Source organism: Trypanosoma cruzi, genomic scaffold (assembly GCF_000209065.1).
Source record: "Trypanosoma cruzi strain CL Brener 1047053516653 genomic scaffold, whole genome shotgun sequence".
Classification (NCBI taxonomy): domain Eukaryota; phylum Euglenozoa; class Kinetoplastea; order Trypanosomatida; family Trypanosomatidae; genus Trypanosoma; species Trypanosoma cruzi.
Genome location: NW_001849527.1, coordinates 7137 through 24342, shown reverse-complemented (window position 1 = coordinate 24342; position 17206 = coordinate 7137). Strand labels below are relative to the sequence as shown.

The following is a 17206-nucleotide window of genomic DNA, read 5'->3' as shown; positions in this document are numbered from 1 at the left end:
AGCCAGCAACGCACACACCGCAAGACAGAGGGAATCTTTACGATTGCAGAACTCGCACACCCTCCCGCACAACAAAGCCCACAAAAAAACATAACAAAAGGAAGTTGACACTCCGATAAGACTTAAACAAAACAAAAAAAAACATGAAAATCGATCCAGTAAGAATTTTATTTCATGCGCCAGGTAGCAAAAGAACAGCGTGTCTTCGTGTACACATATTTCCCACGCCAACTGAACTAAAAAAGGATCGTACTGTTCCACCAGCCCACACAACATCCCTCACATTACATTGCGGCATCCGGCCTGTTCCTCCAATCCTCCTTTTGTGCAGTCCGTGGGACGCACAGCAATGAGGCCGGCACCGCGTGTGGGCAACAAACAACAAAACAAGTGAGAGACACACGTCGCTCATGACAGTGTGCAGCAACTGGCCATTAAATAAAAAAGGGTGCTTATCATTCCAAGAAAAACAAAAAAACAAAAGCAAAAAAAAGTAATAAAAAAGTAGCACGCGGGGAACGCAGCACATGTTCTCCGTGAGGAGTCGCAATTCCACACTCTTCGGCTCACAAGACCGCCACAACTCCACACAATCCCAAAAGAAGCAGCAACGCCCAATACACACACACACGCACAGTGCTGTCAACAGTTAACTCTCGCAGTGTCAATTTCGCGTCGTTGAGCAGGGCAAAGCAGTCGTCGGGACACACACCGTTTCCGGAATACTGCGCGGTGAGTTTTTGTAATTGGGGTTTGTTATCGTGTCCAGAGGCATTGCGTTGACTCAATCCGCCCGCATCACCCTCAGCAACAAATCCACTGCCTGCAACGCCATTTTCTAAAGAAAGGAGTTTTGTGTCCGGTGGCGTTGCGCTCACTCACCTCGTCCGTGTTATCCGCAGCAACGTGTTCCCTGCCGCCATAAGTGACAGACATGATCTCGGATGCATTCAGCGCCACTAATATTCTCGGACCGTTGGCAAAGGAAGGCCTCTTCTTGGATGCATTCGGGACCATCACTTCGTTCGGATTGCTGGCAAACTCAGGCCTCGTCTCGGACGTGTTGGTCGCCGTGTTGGATGCGGGACTCCGATCGACGGTGTTGGGTCCGTCAGCCGCCGCAGACTGTCGCCAATCCTCGTGCTGACGTGACGGCTCAGCATTAACTTGCGGCGCAGTTGTCCCACCAGATTTTATGTCATCCTTCCCTTCACGGCGTGGCGGCAACTGAAAGATGCCCGCCTGGTCAGCAGCGCTGCTCCGTGCAGGCGGATGGATGGTTCCATCGGGGAAAATTGGCGCCACCACAATTCATAAGGGCCGGCGTATTTATGTGTCGTCACATTCATCGTGAAGGCAACGGTGGCCCCTTCCTCTTTCGTTGCACAGCTGGCAGCACAGTTGCTACATGTGTGCAGCGCATTGGCCTCATGGCACACAGCAAACAGCTCACCATTCTTGCCATGCATGCGCACACCAAAGCCACTGAAAGTATAATTCTCATGCTGAGCCTCAGCACTGGCAGCAGAAAACTTCTTCCACGCACACACACGATAGCTCAGGCTGCCGTCACACGGAGCACACGACACATCCGCCGCGCGCATCACACCCGCAGGAAAGGAGACTCGGGCTGGGCGCTCCCTCCTCCTTCCTTCTCTTCATGCCCACGGAAGAAGAGAACAGGCGCCACCCACAACCGCCAGCACACGCTACAAAAGAAGCATCCAAATCGAATGAAATGTGCATTTTGTGCGTGCATGTGGTTGTGTGTGTGCCTGCAGACACACGAGGCAAAGAAGCAAAAACAGGAGCGGAGCATGTGAGGGGACGCACAAACAAAAACGTACAGCAGAGGTGCATGGCAGAAATAAAGAGAAAAAAACTGCTCAGGCTCGCAATATTGCACTGCAGCCCAAGCAGCGGCAATTCATTAAAAAATTAAATAAAAATAAATAATAAAAAATTCATCTTCACCATTCCACACCACACACTTTGGAAAAAAAGAAAAAATGAAAATAATGAAAAAAAAAGAAAAAATGAAAAAAGTAGTCCACTACTAAGGCTACACCCAAATAATAAAAAAAAAAAAAAGAAAAAACACACACAAAAAAGCACTCAACTACCATGTTGCTCCAGAAATTGTCTGCATATTTTATCCGAAAATAAAATTAAAAAGATATTTAAATGCCTTTCAACCGTCCGACCCTCCATGTGTCCGCACATCGTTTATATTTCATGGGGTCATCTGCGTGTTGCTGCTCCCCTCAGCCCTCTCATCGGTGCGTGAGTGCGGCCCGCAGAGCACAGTCACTCTTCTTGTGTGCATGGGGACTGAGAGAAGCACGCAGACATGACGGCGGTCGCGTCACTCCATCGGGAGAGTGAGCGCAGCAAAAGAAAAAAAAATCAGAAGGGAGAGAAATGCTCACAAGGCCGACAGCGAAGGGACTGCCGGCGCGAGAAATAAACACGCAAACAAAGAAAAACACGGCGGCAGGGTGTGGCTGTGTGTGTGGCGCTGCGGGTATCTGCCCGCCCTGGCCGCAAAAACAAAAAAAAAAACAAGAGGGAAAGAAATGTGTGCTCCGCCCCACAGGCCCTCGTCGCACACCCACACGTCACGGCTCCCTCAGCGCGCCGTTCGTCGCGGCCCCTCCTCATGCGTGCAGCAGGCGAGGCGCACAGGGCCGTCGTCACGAGCGTGTCGGTGGGTGTGCGAGTGGAGCAGTTGGGCGGGAAACACACGGTACCCCTCACAGGAAGAGTGCAGAAAAAACAAATAAAAGAGGGAAGAGTAGAAAAGAAAAAAGAACGTCCATATTGATTGCCCCCAAAAGCAAAAAAGAAGGGATGAGGGGAATGAAAAAAAAGAAAAAAAAAAAAAAAAAGAGTAAAACCAACCAAGAAGTAGCAAACAGGAAAATAAATTTAAAATACGCAAAAAAAGGATTTATGAGTGAAATTTGTTCCCATGGGGAAGTAATTCTGTGCTGAGGTGTTCCACGCAGAGGCCACACTCACCTCAAGAAGCGGCAATCCCCCACAATCCAAGCAGAAGGAGCAGCGGCAGCAGTCCGCCTCCGCAAACAGTGCTGCCATCACCATTTGCCCCAAAGTGGCGAGCGGTACCGACACCCGTTGCTCCTGCCGCCACTGTTTTCAGATCTGTCAGTTTTGGAATAGAAATTTTATTTGCGTTGAGGACGCGGATCTCATTGTCATCCAACGGGCGGTTGTACAGCAGGACATTCGTCGCGGTCACAGGCACGTCCTCTTTGCTCCCTGCGCTGCCTCCATCCCCTCCAATGTGGAAGTGGGAGATTCCTTTCGAATCCGTGTTGTTCAATTCACATGACGCATCTCCCACACGCTGACCATCGACGTACACGGAGCCCTGTTTTCCGTTCCGTAGCACAATGGCCACTTGGTGTGTTGTCTCTGGCTTCCAATTACTGCGGAGTTCCTTGGTCGTTTTGCCACCGCACAGCACCTGCCACTTCCCCTCTTTGTCGTACGACAGTCCCAGGAGCACAGTATTCTTATTGTCATTCATCGTCGCACCCATCACTGGAATGGGGGTATCTCCCTTCGGCTCACCGTGGACGGACAACGTCGCCACAAGAGTGAAGTTGTGGTTCGCAAAGTGGTACAGCTGATTCTCCCCCTGCTTGCCAACAGGCCACTCCGCCCACGCTCCCTGGAACGTCACTCCATCCGCATACCCTGTTGCCACCCCATTCGTTCCTTTCTTTACTGTGGCGTCCACCCCGAGGTACTCGTCCCTCCATGTGTTACCAGAGAAGTTGCCGGACAAAAAGCCAACCAGCCCATCCGTGATCTTATCAGTGCTGCAGGCATTGCCAGTTGAGGGATTCTTCGCATGACTTTTAGAGGGGCACAGCTTGGAGACACGTTCGTCCACTTCCTTCCAGGTCGTCAGCACCTTCTTCACCCGCTTCAGCTGCGCAGTCAGAAGCACAGAGACCATACCGTACGACGGTTCTTTTCCATCGCCTTTCTTCTTCTCGTACAGTGCAATCAACTCATTATTATTCCCACTTTTGTACAACAAGGAGCTGGCGGCAACGTCGTCGTTGCCGGACACCGGCCCAATATCAGCAATGTGCGTGTTGTCCGTCAGCCAAAGATGAAGTTTGCCTTTTTCGTTAGAATACACCGGCACAGTAACGAGCATCACGTCCCTGTTATCAATCGTCGCTGTGATGAACCCGCTTCTAATGCCCTTCTCATGTCGCTTTTGGTTGTTGCCCCACACGCGCGAGAGTGTCCCGAGGGCCTCCGTCCACGAATCCCCCTTGTCACCGGACTCGTACACCCTGCGGCGGCCATCATCACACGCAGTCATCATCATGAGTTTTCCCTCCCTCCACTCCACGACGGAGGGATCACTGCAGCCATCGGCAGACATCCCCTTCGACAGATTCCCACTCGCAGTGTCTGAAGAGTATATAATCAGCGAAACGGCCTTTCCATCCTTCTTCGTGCCTTCCACGGGCAACACAAGCGCACCGTCCTTCATCTGAACACCCGATCCACCACTGCCAATCAGCCGTTTCAGGGATTCGTGTTGTTTTTCAAAATCAGTCCACGGGATAACGGAAGCGTCGTTCCAATAAATTTTTTTTTTACCGCTGCTCCCATCATTACTGACGTTTCCCACAGCCACCAAAAGTCCCCATTTAGCTGCTGCAGCTGTGCTACGAGTAGCTGCCTTATCAGTAACTTCAAAACCGTAGTCTCCAGCAAACATGTAAATATCACTCCCATTCACAACTGTTGTTGGCCGGCTCACACGTACTTTTGTCCGGCTTTGGGAAGCATCCTGAGCTCGTGTTTGGGAGGCACAACCCTTATTTCCGGCAGGACATTCCTCCAGTACTTGTGTCTTCAGTTTAGTTGTATCCAATTCTTTTGATTCTTTATCGGTCCACTCCAGAAGCTCCGAGGCAATCCCAGTAAAGAAATTGCTTCCTCCCTCCTTCAACTGCGCCTCGGCAACGGCAAACACACCACCATCCATCTCAACAAGAACTGGAACATGGAGCGAACTCACTGTTTCTCCTCCGTTCACATCCCTCCAAACAAAAAATGGACTCGGTGAAGATCCCTGACCTTGTGCTGCCCCTGAAACACTGTTCTCAGTGGCTGCAGCTCCACCACTGCCGCAGCACATCATCACGAGGAGGAGCAGCACCGCGGAAGTAAACACACGCCGGGACATGTTGGGCCTCTGCAGCTCACTCTCTCTTCCTTCCCTCCTCCTTCCGCTGGATCCGGTCACGCCGCGACGGTTGTGTGTGCGGGGTGCCTTCACTGCAGCAGCACGTGAGTGCATATAAATATTTGTGTGTGGGCGGTGTGTGTGCTGTTGGTCCTTTCAGTGCCTTCGAATTTCACAGTAGCGTTTAGTACTTTCTTTCTTCGTAAGAGAGTGAAAAAAATGAAGGAAAACAGGATAATTAAAAAAAGGAGCACAACAGTAAGCATCGTCACCCATCCACAGTGAGTGGCACCATCATCCCCGCCGCAGTCACTCCCCACAACAACAACTCACGCACACAGACACACGAAAAGAGAAGGAAGAACAGTGCACCGGAAACACACAGCGATGGTCACCACCAACAGGAGTCACGGCGGGTGTGTCGTTATTCACGCGTCAGCACACACAGAGCAACGCCCACACACGAAAAAACAACCAGCGGGATGCAAAAGAGCACAGCCGCCCCTCGCAGCAATAAAGCGCTGCCGCCGGTTGTTTAATTCTTGTCCCTCCAACGCACCCACTCGACCGCCGGCGCACATCACCCCGCATAGCCGACAAACCCCACATCGGCCGATGAGCAGCAAAAGAGACACTTCGGCACGTGTCTCTGTTGAATGGAAAGCAATACGCACGTATCCCAGGCACCCTCAATGACACACCACCCAATCAGCTGCATGCCGCCAACACCGCGCCCGCAACATGTCAGAAAAATGAATTGCAGGCTTTTTTCCCTCCTCGCAAAAGCCACCGCAGCCAGAATCTTGTGTGTGTGTCTCTGCGTTTTCAGTGTTCACGCCGCTCCAAAGCATGTACGATGTGGCGTGTATTTTTTTTTTGTGTGTGCGTATTTACATGTGCTTGTGTGTTTGTCAGCGCCTATAAATGCAGAGCAGCTGTGCGGCACAAGAGAGCGTCCAAAAAAAGCAACGGCAGAGAGAGAGGCAGATAGCACACACGCACTCCCACGGCGTCGGAACAGACGATGTTCTGGAAACCCAAATCGGCGGCTGTGGGCAGCTTGGTGCTGCAGTGGAGAAGGTTGCGGTGACGGACATTACCTTGTCAATCCAAATTGAAAGTAAATCTGCTTTTTTCCCTTGTGGCTACCGTCGGAATCGTTGTCCGCAGGATCGGCATAGCCGGGAGGAAAAACTAGGCGGTGAATAAGGAGGTTCTTCGTGAAGACACTCTCATCAGGGCGGTTCCTATAACTTCTCCGCAAAGACTTCGGTGGGCGCTGTTTGAGGACACCTTTACACCTCCAGCTGCTCGTGAGATCCGCCAGCGAAAAGCGTTTTGCGACACCTCGTGGCACGGGTGGAACAAATGGCCGCGCCGCAGGAGGGAACTTGGCCCGTGACGGCCTTTGTCCTCCCGCTCGCGGGGCGTTCCTTCGCCGCAAGGGCTTTTTCTTCCATTCTGCCTGGCCGCCGCGCTTCCCTCTTTTCCGCGTCTTCCCTCCTTGTTTCATTTCGCCGCGGCGCTTCTGCCCATGGGAGGCGCGGTGCCATCATGTCGGCCCCACTCCGTGCCAAACGCCGCCCTCTCATAGGAGGAGACGTGTGCTGCGCGTGTGTGCCTGGGCGGCGGGGACGTCTCGTCACCAGCCCACCACCTCCCAGAGACGCTGGTTGCAGGTGGCAATGCGATTGGGGCGGTCCGAATGCTTGGCATCAACTAAAATGAAAACGATGCTTTAGCAGTCTACTGTTGTTTTCCTCAAATGAATGCGGGAAAAACAAAATCCAAGTTACACCAAAGGAGCCTGAGAGAAATTCAGGAAGGTTCCTTGCAATTGTCAAGGTTTCAACGGACAAAGACAACATATTACTGCGCATGTTCCTCTTTTTTCTTTTTTACCGGTGTGCCATTGCCATTTGGGATCTTTTCACTGCGTGAATAACTTCCGATAACACTTTGTGGCGTCTCGGCTTTTGTCTCTCTCTTCAAATAGACGACCCCTTGACTGTCATGAAAACACACACTGACGGAACTTGACCGACCCACGACACAGAGGGCAATGAGTCACATTTGTTGCGCATGCATCGCATAAGCAATAATGTCCACATGGAACGAGCACCGTTTCCTTGGGAGAAAAGCACACCACGCACCTCTCATGCTCATCCGTCTGTTTATCATCGTCACCATTTTCTAATCCATGACACAATCGCTCTGAGACTGCTGTCGCATGGCCTTTTGATGGTGAGCTGACGCCTTCTTCACCAAAACAAAGCGGAATTAAGCCTTAAGCTGACAGCAACTGGCCCAGCTTCATGACGACATCACAAAGTGAGGATGAAACTGGATGCCATGCTGCTAGCTCCGGCGTGTGACAACGTCCGGTAGCATCAACGTATTTGTGGTTGCTCGCTATCCTGCAGCCTTATTCCGCGCTGAGGAGAAACACCAGAGGAGGCTCAATGGGGTACAAGTGCGTCAGCCATATCTGCAAGGGCAAGACATAACGATGTGGCGGCGCTTGCTCACGGCTGTCTGGAGTTAAAGAAGTGTGGTCACTGTTGCTCTTCTTAATAGTAATAGGAAGCCCACCATAGATGCAAAGTTTTTCCTGTTGTGTCACTCCCCAAGTGGCGTCACGACAGTAGAAATGGAAGGTGTTAGACAAATTCTCGACGTCATGAAGGATGCGGCCCAGAACTTCAGGCTTACAGTGTGGGGAACAACTAAAAAAGCGAGTAATAATTTCGTTCATGTTATGTTTGATTGTATGCTTTCCCCTAAAGGGCAGAAGGAAGCTTCTCAGGAAAGGGAGAATAAACCATGCAGTAATAATAAGGTTGTGGGGACTTCGTAGAAAGAAAGTCACAGTGTCTTCTTTTCAAATTCGCATTCCCATTCGTAAACTAAATACAGAGCATCCCTCTCTCTCTTTCTCCATATATATATTACAAAGGAAATAGCGGGTGCGATGGAAAAGAGATTTCATCACTCATATAGATATTCAATTACAGAAAAAAGTCTCTCGCAGAAACCCGCATCTATGGGCAGGAGAAAAGAGATCGAAATTTACTCGGTGTGTAAAAAACGGCCTGAACTCACTTCAAAAGTGGTTTCTCCAGCGGGCTCCATGCGTGTGTCGCCTCTCATCGACTGCATCGGCAGACAACGTGGATCCGCGCCTTGAAAAAGCCATGCTTCTGGTAACGATGTATTAGGTCGGGAAAGAATTATTTTCCACACGCCCCTTCCTCAAGTATGCGGCACGTGCAAGAATCCCAAGCTCATATCGCCAAGACAAGTTCCATAAAACAACTTTCCAAATCAATGGAACGCAATGTAAATTTCCAGAATCGAGTGCTAAATAGGGGTCCATTGCTTCTCTATTGCTTGTTCATCGTGTTTTTTTTCCAAATAAATTTTATAACCCACAAGCCGGCCACCGTCTTCGAGCACGTCCGCCCTGCCGAGTGGAAACGTAAAAGGTGGTCCTGGCCCCGGAGAGGGCGTGAAACGCACACGATACGCCATGCCACCGAGCTAGCACGGTGGAACGATGATCCCCCGCTGCCGAGAAACAATGCAATAAGGAGCTACACAATTAAAGGACTCTTGTTGAGTTCGACAACGTCGCTTTTCATTTCCATATTTGTCGAAGAGAAAATTACACCCTCATGATCATAAATTCTAAAGCAAAAGCGGATTTTACTCGAAATGATGGTGCCACTCTTTTTCAGGTGTTGGGCTAAGCATATCTTTTTCTACCTCCGGCATCCCGACAAAAGTATTTTGCCGTCAAGTTGAACATTTGTTCAACAGAACCGCTGTTCTCCCAATAAGCGCACCGCACGGCGTGACGCCAGTTTGCGCAAACAGTTCTCCTTCCCAACACTGCGCCCCATCGAGCAAAACAGCGCCTCACGATAATATAAATAAATAAATAACAGAAAATAAACGAGCAAACGCCGACGTCTCGCACGCAATAAAAGCTCCGGCAACCAGGGAACAAACACCCCTTCAAAGGTGCTCGTATAGAAGCAAATAGCTATTAATCGCCTACCGCAGTTTGCTACAAGCCAAACGTCCCAGTGGCAGAACTAACAACCCACAACCGCTTATACAAAGCAATATTGGGCTGGGCTGCTGGCCGGATCCTGAAATGATCTAAAGAAGTCAAACATGATGGATGAAAGGAAAAGTTAAATAGAGAAGCCGTGGGTTCGCCACCTCCTCATTGTCTGCTCCAAGAATATATATTCGGATTGCCACTCTCATGACACGTTGTATTTTGTTAGTAATAGAAATATTATAACTCACGAAGTGGCAAACTTTGGACTCCTCCTGTCACAAGACCCCGCCGCTCCCCTTCGCCAAGTCCTGAAGTGTAAACACGCGACCACGCGATATGCCGTCTGCGCGGTTTTCTGCTGACCGCACGTAAGCAAAGGATGCTTGTATCCCGCGAGACTCCAAAAACTCATGATTCAGTTGCAGCTCCCGCGTAAGGCATGTGATTTTGAACTGCCTTTATTCGCCGCTCCTTGTGGCAAAGTATTGTCACCCAAATGTCGATGGTGAACCGAGAAATGGGAAAGCAACCAAAAACAAGCTGCGCACAGAGACTACCTCGGCCTGCATGATAACAAAAAGACTTCCTCTTCCATTTTCCTCCATTAATATTAGAGTTACAGGGATTTGAAGGAACAGAAAACTTATTCGACCATGAATAGAAGAATCAGTACTAACGGCACACGACACCTAAGCGCAATTAATGATACACTTAGGATTGTCCTCAATAATGTGTCTTAACGCCTCACCGTCACCTCACCCCACGAGGCACACAAATAATGTGCCCATTGTATATATTAATGCACACCCATGCAGGCCCGTTGGTGCTCTCTTTTGCAGCACACGCACCGCTGCCGTCCTGCCTGGCTGCATGGGCGGAGCACCGTAACTGTTTTCATTGCATTGAGTGGGCGACCTCTCTCTCTCTCCCTGTGTGTGTGTTTTGCTTTACGGGAGCAATGAGAGAGTTTGTGCGCTGGTCGTCCCACGCTTCGGCTTCTTTTTTTTTTGTCTATTGCTGTTTTACTTGTGTTGTAGCTGAGTGCACTTTTCCACGCTTTTTTGATCGGTGGCTTGCTTTGACTGCTGACGCCTATAATTGTCTTTTTGTATTCTTATATTGTTTCTTTCTTGTTGGGAGAGTGTCAGCCTCTTGTATTCTTTTGACGCCACCAAGTTTTTTTCTTTGACATACGCCATGCATCATTTGATCCACGTTACCCCGCGGCTTGTGGCGCTGCTGCTGTTTGTGATGCCTGCGATGTGATTTGTCGGCGGATGTATTGCTCTCAGCCTGACGTATCCTTCGTTTCTTGACGATTTGTTGCGTACCGACGGTGCGTGGGCGTCTCTGGTGATAGTGAGGGACGCGTGTCTCAGAGCGCAGGATGCGTCGCGGGTGTGCGGCGTCGTTTGTGAGGACCGATGGGTGACCATCCGCATCCAGGCGTCATCAACGGACTGTGAGGACAGCATAAGGCACTGCGGCTTCATGTGGTGTTTTACAGCAAGTTTATTGGACGGTGCATTTGTTTTCCATCTTTTGCAGCTTTTGTGGGAGAAGGTGGGAGGTTGAGGGCATGAGGACTGAATTCATTTGAGTGGCTGCGTTCCGTTGACTTGCGGCCAGTCGTGGCACTCTTTTGGGGTTTGGCAGCTCGTCTCTTTTGTTTACTTTCCACCACAGCACGTGGATAACACTGATCCGAAGAAAATTTGTTTGACCGCGTGTGAGCTGCTGCCGTGCGTGGTGCATGGACTATGTGATTGCGTGAGGAGGTGCATTGGAGTGACAAATACTTCTGTTTGGCGTGTTGCGGTGTTTCGGAATGATGTTCGGAAAACATGTGAGGGGTGTTGTTTGTGATTTGTGTGTCTTATTTGGTGGAGCCGACATGTGTGCGGGGATTGTGGCATTGCTGGCTGACAGCTCCACGTCACTTTTCAGTGTTCCTGGATGTGCTGAGGGATGACGGCTGGCGACCAGCGTGTTGTTGCTGCTGCTGGGAATAAGTGCATCGGGAATAGGCCGTTTTCTCTTTTCCGTGCTGGAGCCGATGAACTGGCACGAGGGCACCGGCTGCAGGCTGCCTGCCAGTACGTGTGAGCAGCGGATCCATGCACACACCGACGCTCATCGCAAGAGCGTGTGCGATCACAGTGGCCTTTTGTGGCGTGCTTTTGTGGGCGTCAGCCCATCGAAGAATGTGTGAAGCAAACGGCTGACTGCACACGAGGAAAATAAGTGCGTGCACTGTGCCGTGTTTCAGCGTCGATGGCAGAGCGACAGGAAGCCCGTGCTGGCAACTGAGATCTTTGCGTCGCGAGGGATGTCGGTGTTGACTTTGGATCGTCGAGGGTGGAGTGATTTTGCTGCTGCCCGTGTGTGTGTGGCCACTCCGGCAGAGGGCAGACACAAAAGGGAGGGATGCAGGCGCTGCGTGTGTGTGTTTGCAGGTGCCATGCAACAACGTCACAACAAACATGCTGCGACTCGGTGACCCTCACATCGTTGTGGTCCTCACGAACAGCCGAGGCACGGCCCACACCGATGCACTTAGTGGACGGAGTGGAGCATCTTTTGAGGCGCTGCAGGGAACAGGATGTGTTGACGCAGCCACGACGTGCATGGAGTGTCACGATGGCACAGTCAGCTGTGGCTGGTGGAATATTTACTTCTCGGAGGCAACAGAGAGAGAGAGAGAGAGAGCTGCTCCTGCTGCTGGCGTCGTTGCTGCCTCTTGTGGCCTCCCATGCCGATTATTGTCTGTCCGCTGATCATGGGTGGCATGCCTCCACTAGTGACGTCGTCTGCAGGCATTTCACAGCACCAGTGAAACACACACCACGTTGCATGCTTTGGCTGTGGATATGGTGTCGTGAATGCAGCCGGCATTATATTGCCCGACTCCTTTTCACTGCTTTGCGGCAAATAGATGCGTCTCCGCCCGAGCCATTCACTGCAGCTCCGTGTGTTGTACTGCCAGCACAAGACTCTCTTGTTGTCTGACGCCTGGCTGACAGTCAAACACCACTGCGTTGGGAAATGCAAGGATGTGGACTGCCGCTCACGGTGTTGGGCACCGCTGTTTGGATGCTGCGCCCACACGAGCGGATGTATTGTGGCACAATCAAATGCGTGAAATACGCGGAATCACAGCGGCTGCAATAATATCAGCGGTGTGGCACCACGGAATATGTGAGGGAGTGATGCACGATGAATCACGGTGGGCGGCATGCGAGGGAAGTGCACCGCGACGGAGCGTCATCCCGCCCTCAGCCTGCAGGGGAATGTACACCCACAAAATATATGGCCGAGACACCACCAAGCACACATGCCCTTCCATGCACCAACAAATAGGAGCGAAGGTGCGTTCTGGTGCGTGGGAGTCCACTCACATATTTTCATTTCCACCGCAATAAACGGTGAGGAATCAGGAGCCACAGCAACGAAAGGAAAAACAAACATCTATTGCAGCACTTTACCAGCGAAGGCAGGAACAATACAAACCGAATTATTGGCTGCACCAACAAAAGAAACATTCACAAGAGGAGAAAACATAATAATTGTGCACCCTGCAGAAATCCCCAACACACGACCCAGGCATGAAGGCTTGCCCTATGCAAAAACAAAAACAACGCATGCAGGCATCTGCCAACATTCAAACAGAAACACAAATAAATTATTGCTTGCATTATTCCATTTCTTGCGCTTGTTTTTGCGTGTGCGGCTGCTGCTGCGGTTCCCGGGCGTGCATGAAGTGGTGTGCGCTGAATATGAACGAAGGCCAAAAGGCAACTGAATTGTTTTTGTGATGAATATTGGCTGCACTTCCCGTGGACCAACATTTCACGTGGTGTGCGGCGATCTTCTTTTTTTGTTACTTTGCTTTTGTGTTGCTGTGTGCGCTGCACCTCCTCTTTTGTTTGTGCGTACCCTCCGTGAGGGGTGCAGACACGACGGACCGCTCTCGCCGTATGTGCATGCGGTGGAGCCTTGTGTGCCGCTCCTGTTTGCTTCTCCCTCCTCCATCTGTGTGTGTGTGTTGCGGCAGGGCTGTGTGTGTGTGTGTGTGTGCCTGTTGCCGTGGATTGGAGTGTGTGTCGTGCGTGGTGTGCGGCGTACGGTGCATGCCTGGCTGCTGCCCTCTCCTTATGTGGTGTGCCCTCTGTGTGTGTCTGCCGCACCTCTCGTCTCCCCTGTTGCTCTCCATGTCCCTCACTGTGCAGATCAGCTCCACACCACTGAACGACCACACTCACGATGATGACGTGCCGTCTGCTGTGCGCCCTGTTGGTGCTTGCCCTGTGCTGCTGCCCGTCCGTGTGCGTGACAGCGGATGGTGAAAAAGTTGTTAATAACCCAGGAGAACACTCCGATCAAGCGAACTCTAAGCCAGAGGAAGTAAGTGAGATGACGCAATTGCCTAGTACTCTTCCTCTCCCGCCAGAGGCAAAAGAGGAAGGGGATGGGAGAGTAACAGCAGAGTCACAAATTAATCTCAACCAGGAACAGTATCAGGAAAAAGATGGGCAATCCACCAATGAAGAGGCGGATGGTGAAGAGACCGATAAGGCAAATGAACAAAATCTAATAACAAGTGCAATAAATACGACAACCACAACGACCACGACGACCACGACACAGCCACCAACTACAACGACCACGACAACACAGGCACCAAGCACTACGACTACAGAGGCGCCAACCACGACGACCACCCGCGCACCGTCACGTCTTCGTGAAATCGACGGCAGCCTCAGCAGCTCTGCGTGGGTGTGTGCCCCGCTGCTGCTCGCCGTATCCGCGCTGGCGTACACCACTGTGGGCTGAAGAGGTGTGTGCGGGCTGTGCGTGCCAGCACTCAGCCGCGGGGATTTGTGTGCGTCTACTGTTGTCCGATGTAAATAAATAAGAGAAAGTAATGATTGTGTTTTGCTTCATTTGCTTCCGCTGCCCTGCTGTGTGCTCCGTGTTGCTGCTCCCTGTATCCGTCACGTTGAACGCAACCCAGACACACTCATATGCACGACACGCCCACAACTGTTTGCGTAGATGCATGCTTGTGTGTGAGTGCATACACACTGGAGCCATTTGGGTGCATTTTTTTCTTTTGTGTGTTTTTGCATTTTTTTTTTATTGCTGATTTTTTACTTTAGTTTTGTTTTTCTTTGTTTTTGAGTTTTTATTGTTTTTAAATTATTACGGGGCTGCGTGTGTGTTTTCTGACCTTTATTGGGTTAATTTTTCCCATGAAATACGTGCTGCTGCTGCTGATGTTTTTTTACTGTGCGGTGTCTTTTTTTTTTTTTTTTGCTCTGCGTTGGCGGGGAGTTAGTTTGTGCTGAAGGCTGCACGCAAGTGACAGGAGTGATGGCGATGATGATGACTGGCCGTGTGCTGCTGGTGTGTGCCCTCTGCGTGCTGTGGTGCGGTGCCGGCGGCGGTGGTTTTGCAGACGAGGAAAAGGCAGCAGGCTCTGGGAGTGGTGCTGAACTTCCACCAGCTTCAAAACCAGTTGTAACGCCTCCAGTAGGCTCCCAAGGCTTACAAAATGGAGTAACAGTTGTTACAGAAGAAGTATCACTAATATCTTCCCCTCCTCAAGATGGGGATGCAGATGGTGATGATGAAGATGAAGAGATGGAAGATGGAGAAACCGAAGAGAAAGAAGGAAAAAGAACAGCAGGGCAGAGTGGTCAAGGAGGAACAGTTGCACCAGGCTCAGATTCCAGGGAAGAGATTTTAAGTGGCAATGAGAAGAAAACAGGCCTGTCAATTTTATCTGCAGAGGGCTTTTCTCATTCCGGCAGTCGGGAATCAAATGCCAATGCCACGCAAACGGAATTTGAAAAAAAGGACACCGACGAAAAAAACCTGCAGTAGAGAAAGCACTCACAAGAGTTAACGGAGAGAACACACTGCCTGCTGGAATTGCGGGAGGAAATCCTTCACCAGCTCACGAAGAAGGTGTTGATTCCCGCAAACAGGATGGCGAAGACACCACGAGTGGAGGTAAAAAAAAATGTTCCGTCGCCTGAGACCGCAGCCACACCACAAAGCCACCGAGAAGGAGGCTCAGAAGGGACTGGGGAAGATACAAAAGCAACAACAGTAACCGCCAACACAACTGATACGACGAATACACAAAACAGTGACAGCAGCACCGCGGTCTCCCACACCACCTCCCCTCTTTTGCTTCTTCTTCTTGTTACGTGTGCGGCTGCTACCGCGGTGGTGGCCGCGTGAGAGTGAGGGAGAGAGAGCCGTGCACCGCCCGCACACACACTCGTCCTTCTCTCTCACTCTCTGTGTGTGTCCCCTTGCATGGACTCTCGCCCTCACCTCATCCCACGAAGCACACACATAATGTGCCCATTGTATATATTGCATGCACACCCATGCAGGCCCGTTGGTGCTCTCTTTTGCACGACACGCACCGCCGCCGTCCTGCCTGGCTGCATGGGCGGAGCACTGTAACTGTTTCTGTTTTGTTTTCATTGCATTGAGTGGGCGACCTCTCACTCTCTCTCTCTCCCTGTGTGTGTGTTTTGCTTTACGGGAGCAATGAGAGTGTGTGCGCTGGTCGTCACACGCTTCGGCTTTTTGTTTTGTTTTTCATTGTTTTGTGGTTGAGAGCACCCATTCCGCGGGCTGCGTGTGTGTGTTTGTGTGTGATGATATGAGTAATTTGCGTGTGTGCAATATCCGTTTCTCTCTGCCGTTGCTTTATTTGGACTCTCTTGTGCCGCACAGCTGCTCTGCGGGTATAGAGGCGCTGACAAACGCAGAAGCACAAGCACACACATACGCCATGTCGTTCATGCTGTAGAGCGGTGTGAAAGCTGAGAACGCACGCACGCACAAGCTTCTGGCTGAAGCGGCTGTTGCGAGAAGGAAGGGCGTTCACACGCAACTTATTCCCTTGACGTGCTGCGGTTGTTACGTTGGAGTCCTGCAGCCGGTGAGTGGTGTGGCATTGGGGAGTGCATGGTACAAGTACGGATTACCTCCCGTCCAGCAGCTGCACGTGCCGATGTGTCTCCGACGCTGCGGATTGGCCGATGGGGATTCCCCGGCTGTGCGCCGGCGACAGAGAAGCGGGTGAGCTGGAGGGGACAACAGTAAAACGACCGGAATTAGCGCGTGGACTTTTCAAAGGACTGTCGTGCTCTCTTGCATCCCACCTGCTGTTTTGTGTGTGGGTGTTGCTCGGTGTGTGCTGACGCGTGAGTAACGACACACCCGCCGTGACTCCTGCTGCTGCTGGTGGTGGCAGTCGCTGTGTGTTCCCGGTGAACTGTTCCTCCGTCTCGTTCCGTGTGTCTGTGTGCGTGAGTTGTTGTTGTTGGGAGTGACTGCGGCGGGGATGATGGTGCCACTCACTGTGGATGGGTGAGGGTGTTCACTCTTGTGCTTCTTTTGTGGGCATTTTTTCTCTTTCTCTCTTACGAAGAAAGAAAACAAGCGCTAATCGCCACTGTGAAATTCGAAGGCACTGAAAGGACCAACAACACACACACCGCCCACACACACATATTTACATGCACTCACGTGTTGCTGCAGTGAAGGCACCCCGCACACACAACCGTCGCCGCGTGACCGGATCCAGCGGAAGGAGGAGGGAAGGGAGAGAGAGTGAGCCGCAGAGGCCCAACATATCCCGGCATCACTTTTATTCAGCGGTGCTGCTCCTCCTCCTCGTGATGATGTGCTGCAACGCTGGTGGGGCTGCGGCTGCTGAGGAACCAAGTCAGGGAGCTTCGTCGGGAAAATATTATGTTTGGAGAGACGTGAAAGATGGAGAAGAAACAGTGAGTTCGTTACGTGTTCCCAGTCTTTTGAAAGTGGGGAGTGATGTGTTTGCCGTTGCCGAGGCGCATGCACGAAGAAGG

General features: G+C 51.2%; 5 protein-coding genes and 2 pseudogenes across 5 annotated transcripts, besides 14 other annotated features; 4 read left to right on the top strand and 3 right to left on the bottom strand.

Moving 5' to 3' along the window:
* Positions 1–15362: a sequence feature (areas not merged during assembly with more than two copies in the genome that could not be assigned to a particular haplotype).
* Positions 463–504: a sequence feature (T-rich).
* Tc00.1047053506597.51 (uncharacterized protein) lies at positions 1194–1604 on the bottom strand (the record flags this gene model as incomplete). Its single annotated transcript, XM_803733.1, has 1 exon — positions 1194–1604. One exon carries the CDS (start codon positions 1602–1604, stop codon positions 1194–1196), a length of 411 nt encoding a protein of 136 aa, XP_808826.1.
* Positions 1930–1965: a sequence feature (AT_rich).
* Positions 1997–2045: a sequence feature (T-rich).
* Positions 2071–2111: a sequence feature (T-rich).
* Positions 2863–2888: a microsatellite.
* Tc00.1047053506597.40 (trans-sialidase, putative) lies at positions 3023–5356 on the bottom strand (the record flags this gene model as incomplete). The annotated part of the gene is made up of 1 exon (XM_803731.1): positions 3023–5356. The coding sequence occupies one exon, from the start codon at positions 5354–5356 to the stop codon at positions 3023–3025; it is 2334 nt and encodes a 777-aa protein (XP_808824.1).
* Positions 7254–7997, bottom strand: Tc00.1047053506597.36 (annotated as a pseudogene).
* Positions 9166–9186: a sequence feature (AT_rich).
* Positions 9358–10060: a mobile genetic element.
* Positions 9378–9603: a mobile genetic element.
* On the top strand, positions 11739–12320 carry Tc00.1047053506597.33 (uncharacterized protein; the record flags this gene model as incomplete). The annotated part of the gene is made up of 1 exon (XM_803734.1): positions 11739–12320. One exon carries the CDS (start codon positions 11739–11741, stop codon positions 12318–12320), a length of 582 nt encoding a protein of 193 aa, XP_808827.1.
* Positions 12001–12020: a microsatellite.
* Positions 13369–13388: a microsatellite.
* Positions 13575–14144, top strand: Tc00.1047053506597.30 (mucin TcMUCII, putative; the record flags this gene model as incomplete). Its single annotated transcript, XM_803730.1, has 1 exon — positions 13575–14144. One exon carries the CDS (start codon positions 13575–13577, stop codon positions 14142–14144), a length of 570 nt encoding a protein of 189 aa, XP_808823.1.
* Positions 13923–14032: a microsatellite.
* Positions 14415–14507: a sequence feature (A-rich).
* Positions 14685–15560, top strand: Tc00.1047053506597.20 (annotated as a pseudogene).
* Positions 15363–17206: a sequence feature (heterozygous, non-Esmeraldo-like haplotype).
* Tc00.1047053506597.9 (trans-sialidase, putative) lies at positions 16856–17206 on the top strand (the record flags this gene model as incomplete). The annotated part of the gene is made up of 1 exon (XM_803732.1): positions 16856–17206. A coding segment is annotated over one exon (351 nt), but the record flags the coding sequence as incomplete, so codon positions are not given.